Source organism: Loxodonta africana, chromosome 18 (genome assembly GCF_030014295.1).
Source record: "Loxodonta africana isolate mLoxAfr1 chromosome 18, mLoxAfr1.hap2, whole genome shotgun sequence".
Taxonomy (NCBI): domain Eukaryota; kingdom Metazoa; phylum Chordata; class Mammalia; order Proboscidea; family Elephantidae; genus Loxodonta; species Loxodonta africana.
The window spans coordinates 16,771,408-16,794,293 of NC_087359.1; the positions used below are offsets into that span (position 1 = coordinate 16,771,408).

At 43.5% G+C, this 22,886-nt stretch overlaps 1 protein-coding gene across 2 annotated transcripts in view; it reads left to right on the top strand.

The window, feature by feature from the left end:
• Positions 1-22,886, top strand: part of RNF157 (ring finger protein 157) — an 88,937-nt gene that overhangs the window by 36,003 nt on the left and 30,048 nt on the right. For both annotated transcript variants that reach the window (XM_064270709.1, XM_064270710.1), the window contains exon 3: positions 20,480-20,568. In XM_064270709.1, the coding sequence (XP_064126779.1) occupies positions 20,480-20,568 (89 nt within the window). The remainder of the gene's footprint in view (positions 1-20,479; positions 20,569-22,886) is intronic.

Sequence of the window (22,886 nt, forward strand, 5' to 3'; positions counted from 1 at the left end):
GCTGGTATCTGAATACCGGTGGCATAGCTTCCAGCATCACAGCAACACGCAAGCCCCCACAGTACAACAAACTGACAGACACGTGAATACCAGAGAATACCAGAAGGATGTTTACCTATGTTTTATTGACTATGCAAAGGCATTCGACTGTGTGGACCATAACAAACTATGGATAACATTGTGAAGAATGGGAATTCCAGAACACTTAATTGTGGTCATGAGGAACCTTTACATAGATCAAGAGGCAATTGTTCGGACAGAACAAGGGGATACTGATTGGTTTAAAGTCAGGAAAGGTGTGCGTCAGGGTTGTATTCTTTCACCATACCTATTTAATCTGTATGCTGAACAAATAATACAAGAAGCTGGACTATATGAAGAAGAACGGGGCATCAGGCTTGGAGGAAGACTCATTAACAACCTGCGTTATGCAGATGACACAACCTTGCTTGCTGAAAGTGAAGAGGACTTGAAGCACTTAATAATGAAGATCAAAGACCACAGCCGTCAGTATGGACTGCACCTCAACATAAAGAAAAGAAAAATCCTCACAACTGGACCAATGAGCAACATTATGATAAATGGAGAAGAGATTGAAGTTGTCAAGGATTTCATTTTATTTGTATCCACCATCAACAGCCGTGGAAGCAGCAGTCCGGAAATCAAAAGACGCATTGCATTGGGTAAATCTGCTGCAAAGGACCTCTTCAAAGTGTTGAAGAGCAAGGATGTCACCCTGGAGACTAAGGTGCGCCTGACCCAAGCCAGGGTATTTTCAATTGCATCATATGGATGTGAAAGCTGGACAATGAAATAAGGAAGACCGAGGAAGAGTTGATGCCTTTGAATTGTGGTGTTGGCGAAAAATATTGAATATACCACGGACTGCCAAAAGAGCAAACAAATCTGTCTTGGACGAAGTGCAGCCAGAATGCTCCTTAGAGACAAGGATGGTGAGACTGCATCTTACGTACTTTGGACATGTCAGGAGGGACAGTCCCTGGAAAAGGACATCATGCTTGGCAGAGTACAGGGTCAATGGAAAAGAGGAAGACCCTCAGCAAGGTGGATTGACACAGTGGCTGCAGCAATGAGCTCAAGCATAACGATTGTAAGGATGGCGCAGGACCGGGCAGTGTTTCGTTCTGTTGTGCATAGGGTTGCTATGAGTTGGAACCAACTCGATGGCACCTAACAACAACAACAATACAAGATGGACAAAACCAAAAACCAAACCCCTTGCTGTCTAGTCAATTCCAATTCACAGCGACTCTATAAAAAAAAAAAAAAAAAAAATTTTTTTTTTTTTTCTATAGGACAGAGTAGAACTGCCCCATAGGGCTTCCAAGGAGCAGCTGGTGGATTCAAACTGCCAACCTTTTGGTTAGCAGCTGAATGCTTAACCGTGGTGCCACCAAGACCCCTACTAGATGGACAAGGACTGTAAGTCCCATTTTACAAATGAGTAGACTGATGCCCAGGGATGTTAAATGACTTGCCCAAAGACTTGATGTATCAAGTAAGTGGAAAAACCAAGGCAAGAACTCAGCTCTTCTGGTTCCTGGTGTTACTCTTCTTTTACCATCCTTTGTCTTCCTTCTGCAGCCTTGTACACAGCTCACTAGCGCAGCCAAAGGGGCTTGGCTCCTAGTTGAACTTAAGGCAAATTGCTTCACAAACTCTAGAAATCACTTAGTGGTCTCTGTTTTCCAGTTATTTTGTGAGCATTAATGGTGCTATCTAGTTTAAGGGGCGAATATTCAAAACCCAGTGTCCCCATGAGCACATACTGTACTCCTTTGAAGACCGTACCAACCAAAAACCAAACTCGTTGCTGTTGAGTCGATTCTGACTCATAGCGACCCTACAGGACAGAGTAGAACTGCCCCATAGGGTTTCCAAGGAGTGGCTAGTGGATTCTAACTGCCAACATTTTGGTTAGCAGCCATAGCTCTTAACCACTGTGCCACTAGGGCTCCCTGAAGACCTTATCGCTCATATATTTCTTCTGCAGGTGTCCATTTCTGTCCTTTGTGTGTGCTGATCTAATCCTCCTGGGTGATACGAAGATGACTGCAACATGGGTTTTGTCCTTGAACTTATCTCACAAAAAAGGTCAGACACACACACACACGGCTGTAACATAGAGGAGGAAGTGATATCTGATATGTAGACATAGTCTTCTAGGAGCTCAGAGAAAGGAACGTTCCTCTATAATACACATTTTTCTGACTTGAAATAAGTGTCCCACTGGGCGCTTGAACTTTTGGTTTGTCGTTTAACAGCGTGTTTCTCACCAAACCAGCGCACAAAGCCCGCGGTGGAAGTCAGCAGTGAAACTACAAAGTCTCTGTGTTGTAGGAATTTCCTCGAAATTTCTTTGAAATGTACTGAAACCAAATGCACGCATGCTAACCCCTGTTTCCTGTTGTCATGGTACACCCCATCTTACGGGAAACTGTACTTACTGGTGTTACATTTCAAAGAGAAATTTGGTTACCTTTTTCAGCTCTTAAAGAGAAGCGTAGTAGCCTTAAATTTTAATGAAAGTGTTCTACAAAAGTCTGTAATACCCTGCCTCAAAAAGTCTGTAGTACCTTCCTCCCCCAAATAGTTTATAATACCCAAAGTCTTCTGGGTCAAACAGCTTAACAGTTGGCTATAAGCAACTAGCGTCCCTAAGCAGTACACTTATTTCATTCTCTAAAATAGCCTTGCCTGGCCAATCAGGTAAAAGAGAACCCCTGATAATTAGAGCAATTAATCAAACACACGCTTTATCTTTACTTTATTATTTTTTGTAGAATTAAAAAAAATTTTTTTGTTGCGTTTAAGGTGAGAGTTTATACAGCAAGTTAGGCTCCCATTTAACAATTTTTACACAAATTATTCAATGATATTGGTTACATTTTTCACAGTGTGTCATCATTCTCATTCATTCTGTTCTGGTTGTACCATTTCCATTACTCTAGTTTCCCTGCCCTCTTACCTTCTCATCTTTGCTTTAGAGTAATTTTGACCATTTGGTCTTGTATAGATGATTTTTTAAAGGAGCTCATTACTCACAGGTGATAGTCTTTATTTTACGAACCGATCTGTTCTTTAGCTAACCGTTGACCTCAAGGGATAATTTCGGTTTCAGGTTTAAAAAATATCTCAGGATGATTGCCTCAGCCTGTCCAGGAAGTCTGGACTTTTTAAGAATTTGAGTTCTGTTCTACATTTTTCTCTCTTTCTATCAGGATCCATCTCTTATGACCCTGATCAGAATGGTCAATAGTGGTAGCCAGGCACCATCTATTTCTTCTGGTTTCAGGGTAGATGAGGCTGCGGTTTGTGTAGACTATTAATTTGTCCTATAGGCTACTTTCTTCCCTGAGTCTTTGTTTTCCTTCTTTCTCTTTTGTTCTGTACTAGTAGAGGCCAATAATTGTATCTTAGATGGCTGCTCTCAAGCTTTTAAGACCCCAGACACTACTCACCACGTTGGGATGTAGAACATACACTTTATGAAGTGTCTTATGCCAGTTAATTGAGTTGTCCCATGAGACTATGTTCATATTCCTAAGCCTTCAAACTGAAAACCAATCTTGCCAGGTGTTTGGTTATGTCTAAGATGTAGCTGTACCTGTGTCCCCTATGTGGTTTATTATATATATGGATATACATGAATGCACACACATACCTGTATGTACATATGTCTCTAAATACTTCTGTCTTTGCATATTTATGTATCCACATAGTCATACTTATATATCCACATATTCATACTTATGTATCCACGTATTCATACTTACATACTTATATGCCTATATACATATTTGTGTAACCTCACCCATATTTTTCATTGTTGTTGCTGTTGATGTTGTTTCCAAATTACATTTGTCATATCCTTTACCAAATACGCCTTTTTCTCTTGTGCACTTCTTAGTGACCTCATTTACCTTGGCCAAGCTGTGTGCACTTCACCTATATTTCATGCTGCCTTTCCCACCACCAAAACTAACAAGTGTCTACTGTGTTGAGAGTGCTCCCCCCACCCCATCTCTGGTAACCACGGATGCGCATTACAGACAGACACATGCTTTATCTGTAGAAGGCAGCACTGATAAATGAACTTTGTGATAAAGGCTGCTATATTTACAGAATACAATGTAGTCCTTAGCTGTATTTTTCATTTATTACAATTTAAAATGCTGACAATAGCAAGGATTTATGTTCTTTGCTAGTCCATATTGTAAAATATTTTTAAAAGAGAGAGAAGAAGGAGTTAGCCTAGGCACTCAACAGAAGAAATAGTGATAATAATAAATGCTCATGGATAGCATTGATGGTTTATAAAGTTATTTCACCTTTGTGCCGGTTAAGCTGCTGTCTCTTGCCCCAAGCTTCCCTCTGAACTTGGCTTGGTGATGCTGGGCTAGGTCTCTGAAAGCCACGTTTTTCCTTTGTCCACTGGTCCCTGCCACACGCTGCCAACAGGGGGCGCTAGAGGGATCTGCAGGGCTGAAGGAGGAAAAGGGGCCTGCTGCTTCCTGGTTGCTTGCTGTTCCTATTAGCATCAATTCTGCAATACTTCTTCACCAGGCGGCTACAAGTGGTTCCAGTCTACAGCTTAAGCCCACCTCCCCCTCCCAAACTCAGAACCAGCTGGAAGATACCTCCTCCTCGAGGTTTGAGTTCCCTTCCAGGCTAGTAGAATCTGATTACCCCATGTCTCTCCTTTGTTCCCCCCAGCCCTAGGGGGTGGGGTAAGTAGAACTGCCCCATAGGGTTTCCAAGACTGTAATCTTTAAGGAAGCAGACTCCCACATCTTTCTCCTGTGGAGCAGCTGGTGGGTTCAAACTGCCAACCTTTTGGTTAGCAGCTGAGATCTTAACCACTGTGCCACCAGGGCTCCTTTTTGGAAGTTTAGCAGGCCAAAATGGAGCAAATGTCACTTTGTTAAACCACCTGCAGAACAGATTTTTCCATCAGGGTTTCCACAGGTCTTAGTAGGAAACCCTGGTGGTGTAGTGGTTAAGTGCTGCGGCTGCCATCCAAAAGGTTGGCAGTTCAAATCCACCAGGCGCTCCTTGGAAACTCTATGAGATAGTCCTCCCCTGCCCTATAGGGTCGCTATGAGTCGGAATCAATTCAACTGCAATGGGTTTTTTTTGTTTTTTGGGTTTTTAGTATTAGTAACTTAAAAATTGAAATTATCAATCACATGCTATAAATTTTTATTTTTATGCTACTTTTTTCTGATTACACGAGGTTTCCATATCTCATGATTAACCCAGCACAAACCAAACCCAGTGCCATCGAGTCGATTCCGACTCAAAGCAACCCTATAGGACAGAGTAGAACTGCCCCATAGAGTTCCCAAGGATCGCCTGGTGGACTTGAACTGCTGATCCTTTGGTTAGCAGCCGTAGCATTTAACCAGTACACCACCAGGGTTTCCATCTCATGATTAGCTAAAGCAAAAAATATCTCTTTAGGAATACTGATTCAATATTGGTTTTCTTCCGAGGCCTGTATCTGCCAATATATAGCCTAGTCAAAGTAGCCAGGCCTTGCCAGGGCTTAGAATTCTGTATTTCATTGGCTTACAGACTTAATTATTTCTAGATTTAATAATATTATTCTTTTTCTCAAGCCAGAGGTGAGATTCATAGCCTAGTAGACTTCAGAGTTTTTTTCCTTCCAGAAATTTGGGCGAAGGAGACTTGACAACTCCTGTAATTAATCTTGGATTTCACATAGGTAGTTGGAGAGTCAATCTATTTCAGTGGGACACAGAAGGACAGCTTGGAGTTTTTCTACCTGAAGACCAGCTTACTGTTTTTTGTTTTCCGCTTTGGAAATGTGGAGGGGACAAGATTTTGGTTCTCTTGCGCTTCTTAATAATCAACTGTTGAAAACGCCTCTGTTCTTTAGTGACCAGAGAACTAGTACTTGGTGGCATTAGAACATTCAGATGCTTCTTTGAAGAAAAAATATGTTGACTATTTAAAAGTACCTATTCTGACCGATATTGGTGCTTGCCTCAATGAGCATATTCTTCACGTACAGTATCAGGCATCTGAGAAGCACTTGCTTTAAAAGTGGGCTCTTGTTTCTGAGCTGGGTTGCGTCTCCTGACCAGATGAAATCAGGAAGTCAGGCGTCTAGAATGGGTTGCTTGTCTGAAAGGAGTAGTTTCTCTGGCTGTTAGTCCTTATTTACCAACTTGCCGGAGGGAAAGGATGACTGTATCCACTTGACTAAAAGCACTTCTTTTTCCCTTTTATTTATTTATTTCTTTAAGCTAAAGCACAATAACATTTATGTAGATTTAAAATATACACACATACAAGAGCACTGTCTAATTTCCCAAGATACACACATATCCAAGGCCATATGTTAAACGCGTTGGTCAGTGTGCAGCAAGGGAACTGGAGTAAGTTGGGGGAGGATGGCAAAAAGTACAATAAAACAGAGCTGTATTCGTTTCCTGTGGCTGCTGTAAAAAATTACCACGAACTTAGTGTCTTAAAACAGCACAGATTTATTCTCATTCAGTTCTGGAGATCAGAAGTCCAAAATCAGTCTCACTGGGTGAAAATCAAGATGTCGGCAGGGCTGGTTCCTTCTGGAGGCTCCAGGGGAGAATCTGTTCTCTTGCCTCTGCCAGCTTCTAGAGACTGCCACATCCCTCGGCTCTTGACCCTTCTTTCCGTCTTCAAAACCAGCGGCGTAGCATCCTCACATCTCTTTCTCTGTCTATGGCCCTCCTGGTTCCTCCTGCTATTAAGGACCCTTGTGATTGTATTGGACCCACCTGGGTAACCCATCTCAAGATCCTTAACGTGTCTGCAAAGTCCTTTTTGCCATGTAAGGTACTAGGTTCCAGGGATTAGGACATAGACATCTTTGGGGAAGGATGATATTCAGCCTACCACGGGGCCTAGATGAGGACAGAATGCCATGAACAAAAGAGAATAAATTTCTCCACTCTCCATAATCCAGTTTTAAAGCACAGTGCTCTGAAGGAGGAGCGTGGGGTGCATGTCGCTGGAACTGTGTCCCTCTCAGAAGGCTCAGGATGGCTTTCCTGAGAATGTGATGTTTGAGCAGATCTCTGAAGGATGGGCATTGAGCAGGGCCAAGAGGGTGAGAAAGAGAAAAGTCTAGGGCCTACTGGCTGTGAGTCTCTTTCAGGAATTCTGTGTTCCTGTGGCCCTTTGTCCCCATCTGGGCTGCTGTGGTGGGATCACTTGCTCACAGGTCTGTCCCCATGCTGGGCACCAGGGACCCTTCCCAGCAGAGCTGCCTCATCCACCTCTCCTCCTTCCCTACTCCTTCCATGGGCTCCAGGTCCCAGCCCCTCTTGCCTTCTCACGGACTGGTACCTTTCTTTATCTCTCTCTTCCTCCTGTGTTCTCAACCTCTCCTTCCAATTCTACTGGGGGTGCAACATGTTCAAGTCATTCCCACCTTAAAAATGAACAAACTCCCCCGTAGTTCCTCATTCTCTCCCCATCTGTATATTCTCCCCCCCTTCCTTCCCTGGCCCAATTCTGGACAGTTGTCCACACTCATGGGGCTCACCTCCTAGCCCCACAGCAATCTGACTTTTGCTTCTATCTCTTGTAGTGAAACATCATTTGCCAAGATTACCAATGACCTCCTTGTCAACAAATCTGAAGGATATATTTCTTTTCTCATCTGACTTGACTGCAACAGCATTGGACACTGCTGGCCCTTTTCACCTTCTGGAATACCCCTTACTTGGCTTCCATGAACCCTCTTCCTGTGGTTTCCCTCCTTCCTCCTTTCTAACCACTGCTTCCCAGTCTTCCTGGGTTCATTGCTTAAAATTTGATGTTTCTCAGGGTTCTCCAAGGACATTTTCTCATCTCCCTCTGCATATGCCCCCGGGAGCCATCTCCATGGCTTCCAGTACTCCTTATATGCAAAAAAACTTCCAAGCCTGTGTCTCCAAAACTCCAGACCACACATACAGATGTTACAACCATTCACCAGCATCTCTATTTGGATGTTCCTCAGGCATCTGAAACTCACCACATCCAGGAATGCAGGCATCTCCTCTGCCAGTACCCCATTGCCATTCCAGAACTGTAGGAGTCCTTTATTTCTCTTCTGTCTCTCTTGCCCACATCTAATCAGGCACCACGTCTCCTCCACCCTTCCTCCTCTTGTCTCAGGAATCACCTGCTTTTCCCAGTTTGCATTTACTCTGCTGCTTGTGTAGTCCAGGCCACCATCATCTTTGTCTGTTTCTCTCTGTCTCCTTTTTTTTTTGATAGCCCCTTCTACTTAACTACTTAGTACCCAGAAGCAAATTCCTAGATAGAAAATATAATATCTCTGGTAGAAGTCTGCTCTTTTTTTTATTGTGGTAAAATATACCCGTAAAACCTGTTGCCATCGAGTCTATTCTGACTCATAGCGACCCATACAGTTTCCAAGGAGCACCTGGTGGAAGCGAACTGCCAACCTTTTGGTTAGCAGCCGTAGCTCTTAACCACTATGTGGTACAATACAGATCACAAAAATTTTGCTATTTCAAGCAGTCTTAAGTGTACAATTCAGGGACATTAGATACATTCATCAAGCTGTGCAACTGTCACCACTATCCATTTCAAAAAAAATCTTTTTATCATCCCAAACAGGAACCCAGTACCCTTTAAGCAATTTATTTCCCTCCATTTCCTCCTTGCTTATCCTCTGGTAGCCACTGATAAACCTGTGTCTCTATAGATTTCCTGTTCTAGATCATTCATATAAATGGAGTCAGACAGTATTTGTCCTTTTGAGTCTGACTTCTTTCACCTAGCGTAATGTTTTCAAGGTTCATGTGCATCGTAACATGTGCCAGGACTTCATTTCTCCCTATAGTGAATAATATCCCGTTGTATGCGTACACCTCATTTTGCTTGTCCATTGCGCTATTCATGGACATTTGGGCTGTTCCCCCCTTTTCGGTATTATGAATAATGCTGCTATGATCATTTGTGTATGAGTCTTATGTGCACTTATGTTTTCACGTCTCATGGGTATATACCTAGGAGTGGAATTGCTGGGTCATATGGTAGTTCTGTGTTTAACTTTTTTGAGGAACTGCCAAACTGTTTTCCACAGTGGCTACACTATTTTACGTTCCCAGCAGCAATGGATGTAAGTTCCAGTTTCTCCACACATCTTCATCAACACTTGTTTTCTGTTGTTCTGATAAAAGCCATCCTAGTGGGAGGGAAGTGGCTTTTTTCCCTTTTAACTGTCCTTAAAATTAGCTAAGAGTCGGCATCGACTCGACAGCAACGGGTTTGGGTTTTGGTTTTTTTTTAAATTAGCTGGTGTCAGGCAAAATCCTTTGCATCTAAAAACACCTCATATCCAGGAAGGTATTTTAGGAAGCGCAGCATGATTGGGTGGCATTTTATTCTGCTGGGAGGGGCCTGTAACTTGGCAAAGGCCTCATATAAATGGTGACCCAGAAGTTGAATAAGCTTCATTCGTCATTGAAGCAGTAGACACAGCCATGTAGGTGCGTTTGATGTCAGAGCGGTACTGAATTGGTGTTACCAATCTCAGTACTCCTAAACGTGAGTCAAGACCAGACCTTGAGACCATTGCCGTTGAGTTGATTCTGACTCACATTGAACCTATGAGGGCAGAGTAGAACTGCTCCATAGGGTTTCCTAGGCTGTAATCTTTACAGGAACAAATCACCAGTTCTTTACTCCCACAAAGTGGCTGGTGGCTTCAAACCGCTAACCTTTTGATTAGCAGCCAAGCACTTAAGCCAAGAACCAGGGCTTCTTAAGAAGAGGGAGAAAAATGGGTCTGTGATGGTCATTAGCTGAGATCTCTGGAGTTTAGGATGTGTGCTTTACTTTGAGGTGGGGTTTTCACAGTGTTGGCGGGGGCTTTTCTTGTCCTCTGTTAGAATGAACAGAGGGAATTGGCTAACTGGGCATGAAAAACCCGTTGCCGTTGAGTCGATTCTGACTCATAGTGACCCTATAGGACAAAGTAAAACTACTCCGTAGGGTTTCCAAGGAGCGGCTAATAGATTTGAAGTGCCAACTTTTGGTTAGCAGCTGAGCTCTAAACCACAGCACCACCCGGGCATACTGTTGTTGTTAGGTGCCCTTGAGTTGGTTGCAACTCATAGTGACCCTAAAGAACAAAGTAGAGCTGCCCCATAGGGTTTCTCCAAGGAGCAGCTGGTGGATTCGAACTGCCAGCCTTTTGGTTAGCAGCCGTGGCTCTTTAACCACAGCACTACCAGTGCTCCTACCAGGGCATACGAGAGTTTAAATATTTTTGAAAATGTCAATATTAGGCATGATGTTATATAGCCATGGCATTTATCCTGACATTTGCCAGGAGAACTAGCAGAGATGTTAGCAGACTATAAATGGACTGCTTTCTTGGGTCGATTTCTTTGGTAACCAAGCCAGAAAACAAAGCTCTTTTGTGTTCATGTTCAAGGTCATCTTGCGACAGCCTCTCGGTGTCTCCTTCATATCTTTGATTTTGAGTGGAAAAAATGTCTTGCGTCTTGTCGCTTTGTGAATTACACATGCTCCTAAGCTCTGGCCAATTGACTCCCCGTGAAGATTGGATGGGAAGTCAGTGAAAAGTGGTTTCACTGCTGCTCATACCACTCCCTCAAGCTCTGGTCTGCAGCAGGCAGGGTACCGTCGGCCAGCTCCGGGCTGCAGCCAGTGAAGGGGGCCCACTTGTGTTCATGTCGCAGCAGCCTTCTCCCCGATGCTGATCGAAGAAAATGTTCTGAAGCATCACCGGTCTGAAAATACCGCCAGTCAGCCTTGGGCACACTCCGTGTGTGGGGGAGGAATGGAGAAAACTGAGAAAATAACCTGGTGACGGGGAGGGCAGGGCTACGGGCACCTTTTCCTTCCCACCTTCTCCATTTCTGTTACAACTGAATTTTCCATAATAGCCATGGATTACTTTTTAGGTGAAAAAAACAAAGATTTTTTTTAATCTTAAAAAAAAAGAAATTTTGTTTAATTTATTTTTGTACATAATGAGGTATTACTAATGCAGAATCCCAGCATCTTTTTTTTTCAGTGTGGCCTCTGAATCTCCTGCATCAGAATCGCTCGGGATGCATATTAAAAATACACATTCCTGGTTCCAACACAGACCAGCTGAATCAGAATTCTAAGGGACGGGGCCCTGGGATCTGTGGTTTTTAAAAGGAGCCCTGTGACTCCCGGCCCCTCTCGAGAGTCAGGAAATCACTGACGCAGAGGTGAGCTGGGTGAGCAGAGGTCAGGAAACCATATGTAGACTCTTACTGCCTCTCTGTGGCCACAAAGTGCGCGCTTCCTCGTGCCTCCTCGCGAGACCTTTAATTATTTCCAGAGATGCCCAGACTGTTAACTGTAGTTAATAACGCTGACCTGTCTCTCAAGGACGTATTGGGTAGGTCGACTAAACAATTAATATTTGAATGGTTTATATTAACTGAAGAAAGCTGGAGCTTTCTTTCACCTGTGTGATATGTTACATACCTTAGAATTGACAAGGACAGAATCATAGTTCCCACTTATTTATGCTATAGGAATGTGATCAGGCCTGAAGCTAATCGCAAATGTTAGGAGATTATTTACTTTGTAAAAGCTTTTTATTTTTATTTTAGTGAATGAATTATAGTCCTTTTTATAGACTACTGGGAATTGCTCAGTAATTTAGAACTGGGATAAGGTATTCTCTCACATGCATTGTAACCGTATTTTCTGTACCAAAATTGGGGTGTTTTAACCCTAGGGGTAGGGGATAGTTTAGCAAAATACTTGAAATCAGAATGGTAAAAAAGAAAATCCAGTATATATGGCTGATATGTACCTACATGTACATGCATACATATGAAAACAAACTCTTTGCCGTTGAGTAGATTCTGACTCATATTGACCCTATAGGACAGAGTAGAACTACCCCAAAGAGTTTCCAAGGCTGTAATCTTATGGAAGCAGACTGCAATATCTTTCTCTAGCTGAGCGGCTGATAGGTTCGAACCACCAACCTTTTGGTTAGCAGCTGAGAGCTTTAACCACTACGCCACCAGGGCTCCTCATACGCATACATATACATAGGTGTACATATCACTTCCATTCAGACTGTGTGTGTGTGTGTGTGTGTGCACATACATACATATACTTCCATTCAGATCACTGTCTACACTGGCAGTTCCACATTCGGTCACCAGGTGGAACTTTGCCGATGTAAAGCATATGCAGAAGGAAACTGATGAACACCAGGGTAAAGGGCCAAAGAGGAATTTGCTCTGTATATACACAGGACCTTGGCTGACAAACCCCTGCGGCCCATCGAAAGAGTTCGTGGCTAAGCCAGTACTCTCCTGGTTCTCCTGTCCTGGCCTTGAGGTATTTGAGATTTTAATTCTGAGATGTGGGCTTATTTCAGTGCAGACACAAGCAGGCCAGTCCTGGGAGGGTGCAGGTGCCAGCTACAAACCCTGTCACGGTTCTGGGCCCCTTTGCAGATGGAATTCGGAGAGGTTGGCTTGGTTCATCACTGTGTCCCAGGCCTATGCTGTATCCAGGCCATGGAAGGTACCCAGTGAGAGTGTCGACTGAATGGGTAAATGTCCTTGTTTTTTGAAAGTAATTTAGAGGAGAATGCATGGTACTTTAGAAATGTCTATCAGTAACGTGTATTTGAGCATCTTGGGTGGAAAGTGAACAGTGACTAGGACATCCACTGCTTCTGCTGTGGCTGCTGGCGGTTCTCCGGACATCATCCTGCCCCAAATGTACGTGGCCATCTTCTGCAAGTGCTGTTGGAGCTTGCTGACCAAAAAGTTTTGCTATGCGATGCTCCAAAAAGGCTTTTCTCTGAAAATTTCTTAGGTCCTCTTGTTAAAATTTAAAAGAAGCGTGGCTTTAGGCATGCTTTCATGTACACTGCTGACAAAGCATAAGGTGTGATCCAGAGAACTTCCACCAGCTTCCAGATCAGTCCTGTTTGCAGTGGACGTGTAACTTTCAGCCTCCCTATACGCTGCTCAGGTTCCTAGAACACTCCCCGTATCAGAACAACCTGTAGAGCTGCCTCACAGTTGCCAAGGCAACTGCAATAGACGGAGCATGGCTTTTGGAATCAGACATGCCTGGGTTGAAATCCTTGTTCTGCTTGCTACTCATTAGCCCTATTGTTGTTGTTAGGCGCCGTCGAGTCAATTCTGACTCACGGCGACCGTATGTACAGCAGAACAAAATGCTGTTTGGTCCTGCTCCATCCTCACAATCGTTGCTATGTTTGAGTTCATTGTTGTAGCCACTGTATCAATCCATCTGATTGAGGGTCTTCCTCTTTTTCATTGATGCTCTACTTCACCAAGCATGAGGTCCTTCTCCAGGGACTGGTCCCTCCAGATAACATGTCCTTGGATAATTAATTACATGAGTCTTGAGTCCCAGTTTCCTTATCTGCAAAATCGGGAAGTTAATACTGACATTCTTCAACCATGAACATTGGTTGGTTTATTTGGTCAACCAACATATTCTGAACTCCTCTTGTGTTCCAGACTGTCCTCAAGAAGTTTACAATCTGATGGGAATGGCAGCCATGTCTGTTAGTGCTGGGAATAGTAAATAGGAATATATCTAAAGAACCTAGCTCAAGTCTTGGCACATAGTAGGTCCCCAGTAAGCTTTTCTCAACATTTTCTTTTTCCACATATAGGTATTGGCAAGCTGTAATTGCAACAGTTATCCAAATTTTACCTGCTGTTTTGGGGCAGCCTTTGCTGGCTAGATGCCTAGATTGGGGAGACTGGAGCCTTACTTCTCTGTCATACAGATGCTGACCCATAGGTGAGGTCTTAAGTCCCTGAGAAGACCATATTTTATTCTTTGTCCATTACTCTTCATCTAAGGCCTATCCTCTTGAAGAATGAAATTGAATTCCAGAAGCTGCATTTAGGTATCCTGTGAAAGACTGTTTAGAGTTTATTCACTCCCGAATGAAGCAAGAAGACATTCCATAAGCTCATAATGAGCTCAGTGAGTGACGTCAGGATACTTCTTGCAGAAGGCTTGTAGACCTTCTGTGTACAAGACAGAAAGGGCTACTGCTTTCCCTTACTGGTCTCGTGCCAGGATGTGTGTACTGAAGAGAAAATAGTTTCTCTGGTCTTCCTCGTCACCACCCAGTCTCCAACTTAGTATACCAAAGGCTGAGAAAATTAACAACTTCACAACGATAAGAAAGCAAGTAGAAACTCTGTAGAAGTGACCTGAGAAAATGATTATTAACACTGAGTACAGTGGTTATTTCATTCAAGGGCTTGGGCAGTAATCTGTCCTGAGCTTCACCTTTTTCACCCCCGAGATGACATGACTTTGCTTTCATTTCATAATTATCATTAGCACATGAATTAAATCTTTGGTTTGAAATTGAAAAAGATACTTCTTTCCTCTTAAGTGTAACTCAGTTATGGTACACCTTTCTATATCTCCAGTACACTGGGGAGATATTATAGGTGAACAAGAAAGTTCATCAAGGTCTTGATAAGAACTGTAATGAAAAAAGAGTAAGCAAAGAAATAGTTTTGTGTTAATACAGGGGAAATCAGCACAACTGGACTAAACCAAAAGCTAAGAAGCTTCCTGAATACAACCAAACACTTCAAGGAACAGAGTAGCAGGGGTGGGGATCTGGGAGCCATGGTTTCAGGGGACATCTAGGTCAACTGACATAACAAAGTTTATTAAGAAAATGTTCTGCATCCCACTTTGGTGAGTGGCGTCTGGGGTCTTAAAAGCTAGCGAGCGGCCATCTAAGATGCATCAATTGGTCCCAACCCACCTGGAGCAAAGGAGAATGAAGGACACCAAAGACACAAGGAAAATATTAGCCCAAGAGACAGAAAGGACCACATAAACCAGAGACTCCATCAGCCTGAGACCAGAAGAACCAGATGGTGCCCAGCTACCACCAATGACAGCCCTGACAGGGAACACAGTGGAGAGTACCTGATGGAACGGGAGAAAAGTGGGGTGCAGAATTCAAATTCTAGTAAAAACACCAGACTTAATGGTCTGACTGAGACTGGAGGAACCCTGGAAGACATGGCCCCCACACTCTCTGTTAACCCAGAACTAAAACCATTCCCAAAGCCAACTCTTCAGACAAAGATTAGACTGGACTATAAGACATAAGATGACACTCAGGAAGAGCATGCTTCAAGTAGATACATGAGACTAAATGGGCAGCTCCTGTCCAGAGGTGAGGTGAAAAGGCAGAAGGGGACAGGAGCTGGTTGGATGGACACAGGAAATCCAGGGTGGAAAGGAGGAACGTGCTGTCACATTATAGGGAGAGCAACTAGGGTCACATAACAGTGTGTGTATAAATTTTTGTTTGAAAAACTGACTTGAGCTGTAAACTTTCACTTAAAGTGCAATAATATATATATATATATATATTTTTTTTTTAAATAGTTTTGTGTTCTCAGATCTTTTAGTAACCTGCACTTTAATCCTTGGAAGGCTCACCTCTAGACTAAGAAGCTGTGCCTAGGACCATCCTAGGAAAAGATAGAGGTAGGATGTGTTCAAACCGCAACTCCGCCTTCTAATCCTTGTGGGATTTTGGGCTAGTTAGGTGAACCTTTTACTACTTCAGTTTGCTTATCTGCAAAATGGGAACAACCATATCTATCTCACAGGCTTATTCCAAAGATCACATCAGATAATGTATGTAAAGGGCTTAGTGTAGTGCCTGGCACATAGTAAGCACACAATAAATGGTCATTATTAAAAAAAAAAAAACTTAAAGATGGTGTGTAGAGAGGAAGAGGAGACAAGTCTAAGGTCAGAGAAATACTTTCTTCACTTTGCCTCTGTTTCTTCCCTGTCCTCTCTGAATTTACAAATTCGTTTACCCTTCAAGATGCTAAATCAACTGCAGCCTCATCCATGAAGCCTTCCAGATTACCTCAGCCAGATGTGATCGATTCCTTTATTTTTGCCTCTTTTGTGTCATTTCTTTCTCTCCAGTATTACAGCTGTTTGTCTAACTATGTCATCTGCTTTATAATGCAGGTTCCTGAAAGAGCAGGACCTTCTCTCTGTACCTACCAGGAACCCTGGTGGCGTAGTGGTTAAGAGCTACAGCTGCTAACCAAAAGGTCAGCAGTTTGAATCCACCGGGCACTCCTTGGAAACTCTATGGGGCAGTTCTGCTCTGTCCTGTGGGGTCGCTATGAGTCGGAATCGGCTCAACGGCAATGGGATTTATACCTAGCACTGAGCATTGCGTGTAGATTATGATGGGATAAATGATGAAATGCCACCAAGAAAGAAACTTTGGTAGGTTGGAGCCCAGAAACAAGGTTAGATTTTTTTGTTTGTTTCTTTTTTTTATTTTGGAGGGCCTTTAAAGTATAGGAGTAGATTAATTATCTACAAAGGATAATTCTTACAGAAACAATTGATCCCATTAATACTTCTTGAGAGCTGAATAACTTGCTCTTCTTTGCCCATTGCCCATTGCCGTCCAGCAGTCTTTACGGAAGCAGACTGTCACATCTTTCTCCCAAGGAGCGGCTGGTGGGTTCAAACTGACCTTTACAGTTAACAGCCAAGCACTTTGACCACTGTGCCATAAAAAAAAAAAAAAAAAAAAACCACTGCCATCGAGTCGATTCCGACTCATAGCGACCCTATAGGACAGAGTAGAACTGCCCCATAGAGTTTCCAAGGAGCACCTGGTGGATTCAAACTGCCGACCTCTTGGTTAGCAGCTGTAGCACTTAACCGCTACACCACCAGGGTTTTGTTACCATAGTTATTATCATCAAACGTAATACTCAAAATGGAGGCCGAGAGTGCTAGCTTTTTCTTTCATTTTCATTTTCTTTTTTTTGAGGGGGGATGAAGGAAGAAGTGTGAAGAGCGAGGGAAAGCATCTTTTAGTTTGTTTTTTTTTTAACTCAGGTGGGAGGTATGGCTAACACCCAAGTACTTGTGCAAATGAAAACAAATAACTTCACTACTCCAGAAAAAAATTTTAATCCCAAAGTCATTTATTTTGGCTTTAGAATAGACTAACATTTGTGTCAGATTTGCCTGCCTAATTACTTTTTGCTTAAGCTTATTTTAAAGTTGGTTTAAATTCCTTTAGTACGACAGCTTAGGAAAGTGCGGGGTGCTGGGGGATGGGCCACAGATGGGATCTGAACTAGAATTTCTGGTTTCCTGTATAAAAGCCTCCTGACACTGCTGCTAGGAGAGCAGAATTGGAATCCACTTTCTAGACAACAGCTTGGCAAAATGTATCTTAAAGCCTTAAAAATATGCTTATCCTTTGACCTAGTAATTCCACTTCTAGGAATTTGTCCTGAGGAAATAGTCAAACAAGAGTAGACACAAGGGTATTCATCACAACATTTATATCAGCCAAAAAAAAAAAGAAAAGAAAGCAATTAAGACATTGAATAATAGGGAATTGATTAAATAAAATATTTTTGTCTCTACTATGTGCAGACTTCACAAAATGTTTACCATGTCTTGCTAAGTGAAAAAGAAACTAAAATAGCATATACAGTTTTATACAAGATATAGATAGATAAGTAGGTAGATAATAACCTGTTGCCGTCTAGTCGATTCCAACTCATAGCAACCCTGTAGGAATGGGTAGAACTGCCCGATAATCTTTACAGACGAGCGATGTCATTGCTGATGTCAGATGGATCTTGGCTGAAAGCAGAGAGTACCAGAAATATGTTTACCTGTGTTTTATTGACAATGCAAAGGCATTCAACTATGTGGGTCATAATAAATTATGGATAACATTGCAAAGAATGAGAATTACAAAACAATTGTGCTCATGAGGTACCTGTACATAGACCAAGAGGCACTCGTTAGAACAGAACAAGGGGATACTGCATGGTTTAAAGTCAGGAAAGGTGTTCATCAGGGTTGTATCCTTTCACCATACTTATCCAACCTGTATGCTAAGCAAAAATCCGAGAAGCTAGGCTATATGGAGAAGAACACGGCTTCAGGACTGGAGGAAGACTCATTAACAACCTGTGATAACAACCTTCCTTGCTGAAAGTGAAGAAGACTTGAAGCACTTAGTCATGAGGATCAAAGACCACAGCCTTCAGTATGGATTACACCTCAACAAAAATCCTCACAACTGGACCAATAGGCAACATCATGATAAATGGAGAAAAGATTGAAGTTGTCAAGGATTTCATTTTACTTGAATCCACCATCAACACCCACGGAAGCAGCAGTCAAGAAATCAAAAGATGCATTGCATTGGGCAAATCTGCTGCAAAAGACCTCTTTAAAGTGTTAAAAAGCAAAGATGTCACCTCAAAGACTAAGATGCCCCTGGCCCAAGACATGGTATTTTCAATCGTTCATATGCATGTGAAAACTGAACAGTGAGTAAGGAAGACTGAAGAAGAATGGATGCCTTTGAATTATGGTATTGGCAGAGAATATTGAATATACGGTGGACTGCCAAAAGAATGAACAAATCTGTCTTGGGAGAAGTTCAACCAGAATGCTCCTCAGAAGTGAGGATGGCGAGACTTCATCTCACATACTTTGGACATGTTATCTGGAGGATCCAATCCCTGGAAAAAGACATCATACTTGGTAAAGTAGAGAGCGAAAAAGAGGAAGACCCTTAATGGGATGGATTGACACAGTGGTTCCAACAGTGGGCTCAAGCATAACAACAATGTGAGGATAGCACAGGACCAGGCAGTGTTTCATTCTGTTGAGCATAGGGTCACTCTGAGTCAGAATCAACTCTGTGGCACCTAACAACAACAGTCTTTATGGAAGGAGCCCTGACGATGCAGTGGTTAAACTCTTGGCTACTAAAAAAAGATTCAAACCCCCAGCCACTCCGCAGGAGAAGGATGTGGCAATCCGCTTCCATAAAGATTACAGCCTTGGAAACCCTGTGGGGCAGTTCTTCCCCTATAGGGGTTGCTATGAGTCGGAATCACTCGATGGCAACGGCTTTGGCTTTTTGGTTTGAATCTTTATAGAAGCAAACTGCCACATCTTTCCCCCACGGAGTGGCTGGTGGGTTTGAACCACTGACCTTTCGGTTGGCGGCCAAGTGCTTAACCACTGCACCAGCAGGGTTCCCTGGTAGATAGATACTTAGAAAAAACCTGCAAGGCCACATTCTGCAGTGTTAACTTCAATATCACTGAGTGGTGGAATTATGGCAGATTTTGTACTTTTTTTGTGTTTTTTTAAGCTTTCTGCTTGAATATGTACTGCTTTTGTAATTAGAAAAAGCACCTTTCATATTTAAAAGAATATGTGTTTAATATATCAATGAAAAAGTAAGCTGTTGCTATGTAACACCCAGGAAGTGAGTAATGTGAATGCAAGTGATCTAGATTGAATGTCGTTTCTCAAGGGTCACACTCCTGCACGTGAATTCGCAGCAGTCACAGTGAGTACGTGAAGTCAGATGCACCAGAGGCTGAATTATGTTTCCCTAGTAAAATGAGCACCTTCAGCAAAGATCTATGAAGACACAATTAGATTATAAATGGATGTTCTTGTTTTCTGATGCCAGCATTCTAGAGGCAGGCTCTTCTGTAGCTAGCAGTACCGTGGTTTTGCAATTATATGTAAATTATAATACACACATGTGACTTATACGTAAAAGTTTTGTACTGTCCAAGTATGATTATAACCATACTGGGAACATTTTAAATCATCCTTAGTCTTCTGAAAGCTGTTCTCCGTTAAATTTTTTACTGTTTGCCATTTCTTCATGATCTCTTCATTATTATCAACTCAGAACTCCAGACCCAGAGTTCCGAATGAGGAAGGAGTGTAAGGAAATGGTGAAGACAGCCATAAACCTTTGCTGACCCCAGCGGAGTGCTTGGCCCATGGGGTACAGAGCTCTGCTTTATATGATCAGCTGCTGGACGCCTTTGTCTTTGGCTGTTTGCAAGCTCGGCTCTGTACACAGGATGGCTTCTCCTTTATTTGCAACCCCTAAATTCCTGAGAGGCCTGTGGCTCCACGGGAGGAGAAGGCTCGCAGGTCTCCTTCCTGCCGTCAGAGGTCAGATCAAAAAGGATGTTGTGATTAATTTGGCCACAGTGTGTCCTTTGGTATTTGGAACTTTAGTAGGAGTTTTTGATTATTATCCAAGTTGTAAACGGTACCCCAAATAAAAAAAGAAAAATTCAATAAGCTGCATATAATAGAAAAGCAGATAAATCTGGCTCTTTGGACTCTAAATCGAATCCCAGACCTATCGCTAGCTGTGACCTTGACAGCAAGCTCACTTAGTATGTTGGTGTCTCGGTTTCCTCATTTCAGCAGGAGCCTGGTGCCTTCCCGCCTCCCCTCTGGGTTTTGTGGCTGTAAAGCTGTGCGGGTCTTGGATACATGCTGACTGCCTGCCTTCTGCCACTGTTTCCAACAGTTTCCTTATGCCGCCCCACCTCCCCAAGAACCCGTAAAGACTCTGAGGAGCCTGATCAACATCCGAAAGGACACACTGAGACTAGTCAAGTAAGTTCTCCAGGGCTGTGGCCAGGGCACGGGTCGCCTCCCTGCAGGGACAGGGGGCTCACGAGGAGACACACCAAGCAGTTCCTGCCAGACCTGGAGCCTGACTTTCCTGACCACCAACTCGTGACCCTCCATGGTGTTGACAGCAGCCAGCTCAGCTTCCTTAGGTTAGGCCGGCCAGACCTGTGTGGTTCAGAGCTTGCTGTGATAGTCTGTGTTTGTGAAGAACTTTTCCTCTCCTGGAGCTGGCTGTTATTATCCCCACTTATGGATTAAAAAAATGAATGATGGAGGGCAAAGGTGAATTTGGCAGCACCACTGGCAGACCTATGCAGAAAGGGCACATTTGAACTTACAGTATGAAGTCCTTAGTTTATGGCTTACTGTACAGAGTTTACTTTTTAATTTATCCTTAATCTCATGTGCTCTTTCTCTTAGGAGCACATGGTGCCCTGGGTTGGTTGTTTAATCACCATCGTCAATATTAATCATCATTAACATTTGCCATCTTTGTGCTACCCAAGGATACTGCCCCCCAGGCCTCCAGTCTACTAGGCTCATCGGTTCCCTGGGAAGACAGATTTGGTTAGGACAGATCTGAGCCCGCATTGTACCCAAATGGACAAGGATGATGACTCGATCATCTTACGCTTGCATACCCAAACCAGTTGCCGTCAAGTTGATTCCAACTCATAGCGACCCTATAGGACAGAATAAAACTGCCCCATAGCATTTCTAAGGAGCGGCTGCCGACCTTTTAGCAGCCGAGGTCTTAACCACTGCACCACCAGGCACCAGGGCTCCTACGCTTGTGTAGGTCAGCCATATTAGCATTACGAAGTTCATTTCTCTCTGTGAGAAAAAAAAAAAATTTAACATAACAACTTTCTTGAGAGATAGTTCGCATGCAATACAATTTACCCATTTAAAATATAAATTCAGTGGCTTTTAGGGTATTCAGAGTTGTGTAACCATCACCATTCTCTAAGTTTAGACCATTTTCACACCCCAGAAAGGAATCTCCTCCCCAACCCTAGGCAACCACTAACCTACTTCGTCTCTCTCTGATAATTTTTTATATTTTATTTGTCCCTGAAATGTTTTGCTGCTTCTCAGCTTGAATTTTTCCCATCCCTGGGCCCAGCTCAAGGAGGAGGGCGCCAAGGAGGCCCTTGTCTATGGCAGAACAGTCTGCGCTGGGCTGTCAGCCTCACCGGGCAAGCCTGACAGGAGCAGACTGGACTGAAGATCAGCCAGGCCTCAGAAGCTGCTGGCTGCCAGTGCTCTGTCCTCTTTGTCTCCCTCATCACATGTGGCATGTTCATGTACTTGGTGGAGCTGGGGCTCAGGCCCTGCGCCCTTGTGAAGTCCTGGCCTCTGGCTCAGCTATGTGGCAGCAGCTCTAGAATGGAGTGGAGTGGCTGTGATGTGTGAGGGGAACCGGACTCAGAGGCAGAAGGCCAGCCTGCTTCCCAGCCCTCCTGATGCTCACTCGAACAATCTCTGAGCTTCAGGTGTCTCATCTGTAAAATAGTGATTGTGAGCCCTGCCTTTCGGGGATGTAGTCAAAATTACACACGATAACGGGAGAGAAAAGACCTGTGTTCAGTAAGTATTCAGCGGAAGAGTTTAGCTTTGTTCTTCTGAGATGATGGGGATAGAGTAAATTCTGATTCTCAGATTCCCAGGCAGAGATGGAGGATTGAACAACTACTTTTGCTCCCTCTCAAAACCCGGCTAAATAACACAAAAGTATTTTTAAAAGACAGAGCTCCACAAGCATAGGGAGAGGAGCAACAGTGACAGATGTTAGAAGCTGGGAAGCAGATGGTGAGTGTTAAATGACCTCGGAGACCCAAGAAATCCAGGCGCTGAACTGGCAGTAGGAAGAGCTGGGACTCAACCAGTTTATGCTGAGATGCCCCCAAAAGTCTCCCCACTGGCAGTGCCAGGCACCTCTGGAGGTGGGAGGTGGTGGGAGCCAAAATTAGGAGGCTCGGGGAAAGTTCTGTGTAAGAGCAGTCAGTGCATTCCCTCACATTGCACCGCCAGACGCCTGCCCCTCTTACACGATGGCAGGTGATTCTCACTGCAGAGGTTAAAACAGAACCTCTAGGCTTGGAGGACCCAGGCCCAGCTAAGGGTCAGACTCAGGAGGATTAAGTGAATTTAGCATCCTGGAGGCTGAGCCCTCCAGCCTGCCTCGCCACCCTGCTTCCAGAATGCCGGCAGCCAGGCCTTTGTCAGGAGAGAGGAAAACTTTTCTCTGGGGAACCTGACCACCCAAGTGGACTGACATTGAGGTCCTTCAACAAGCA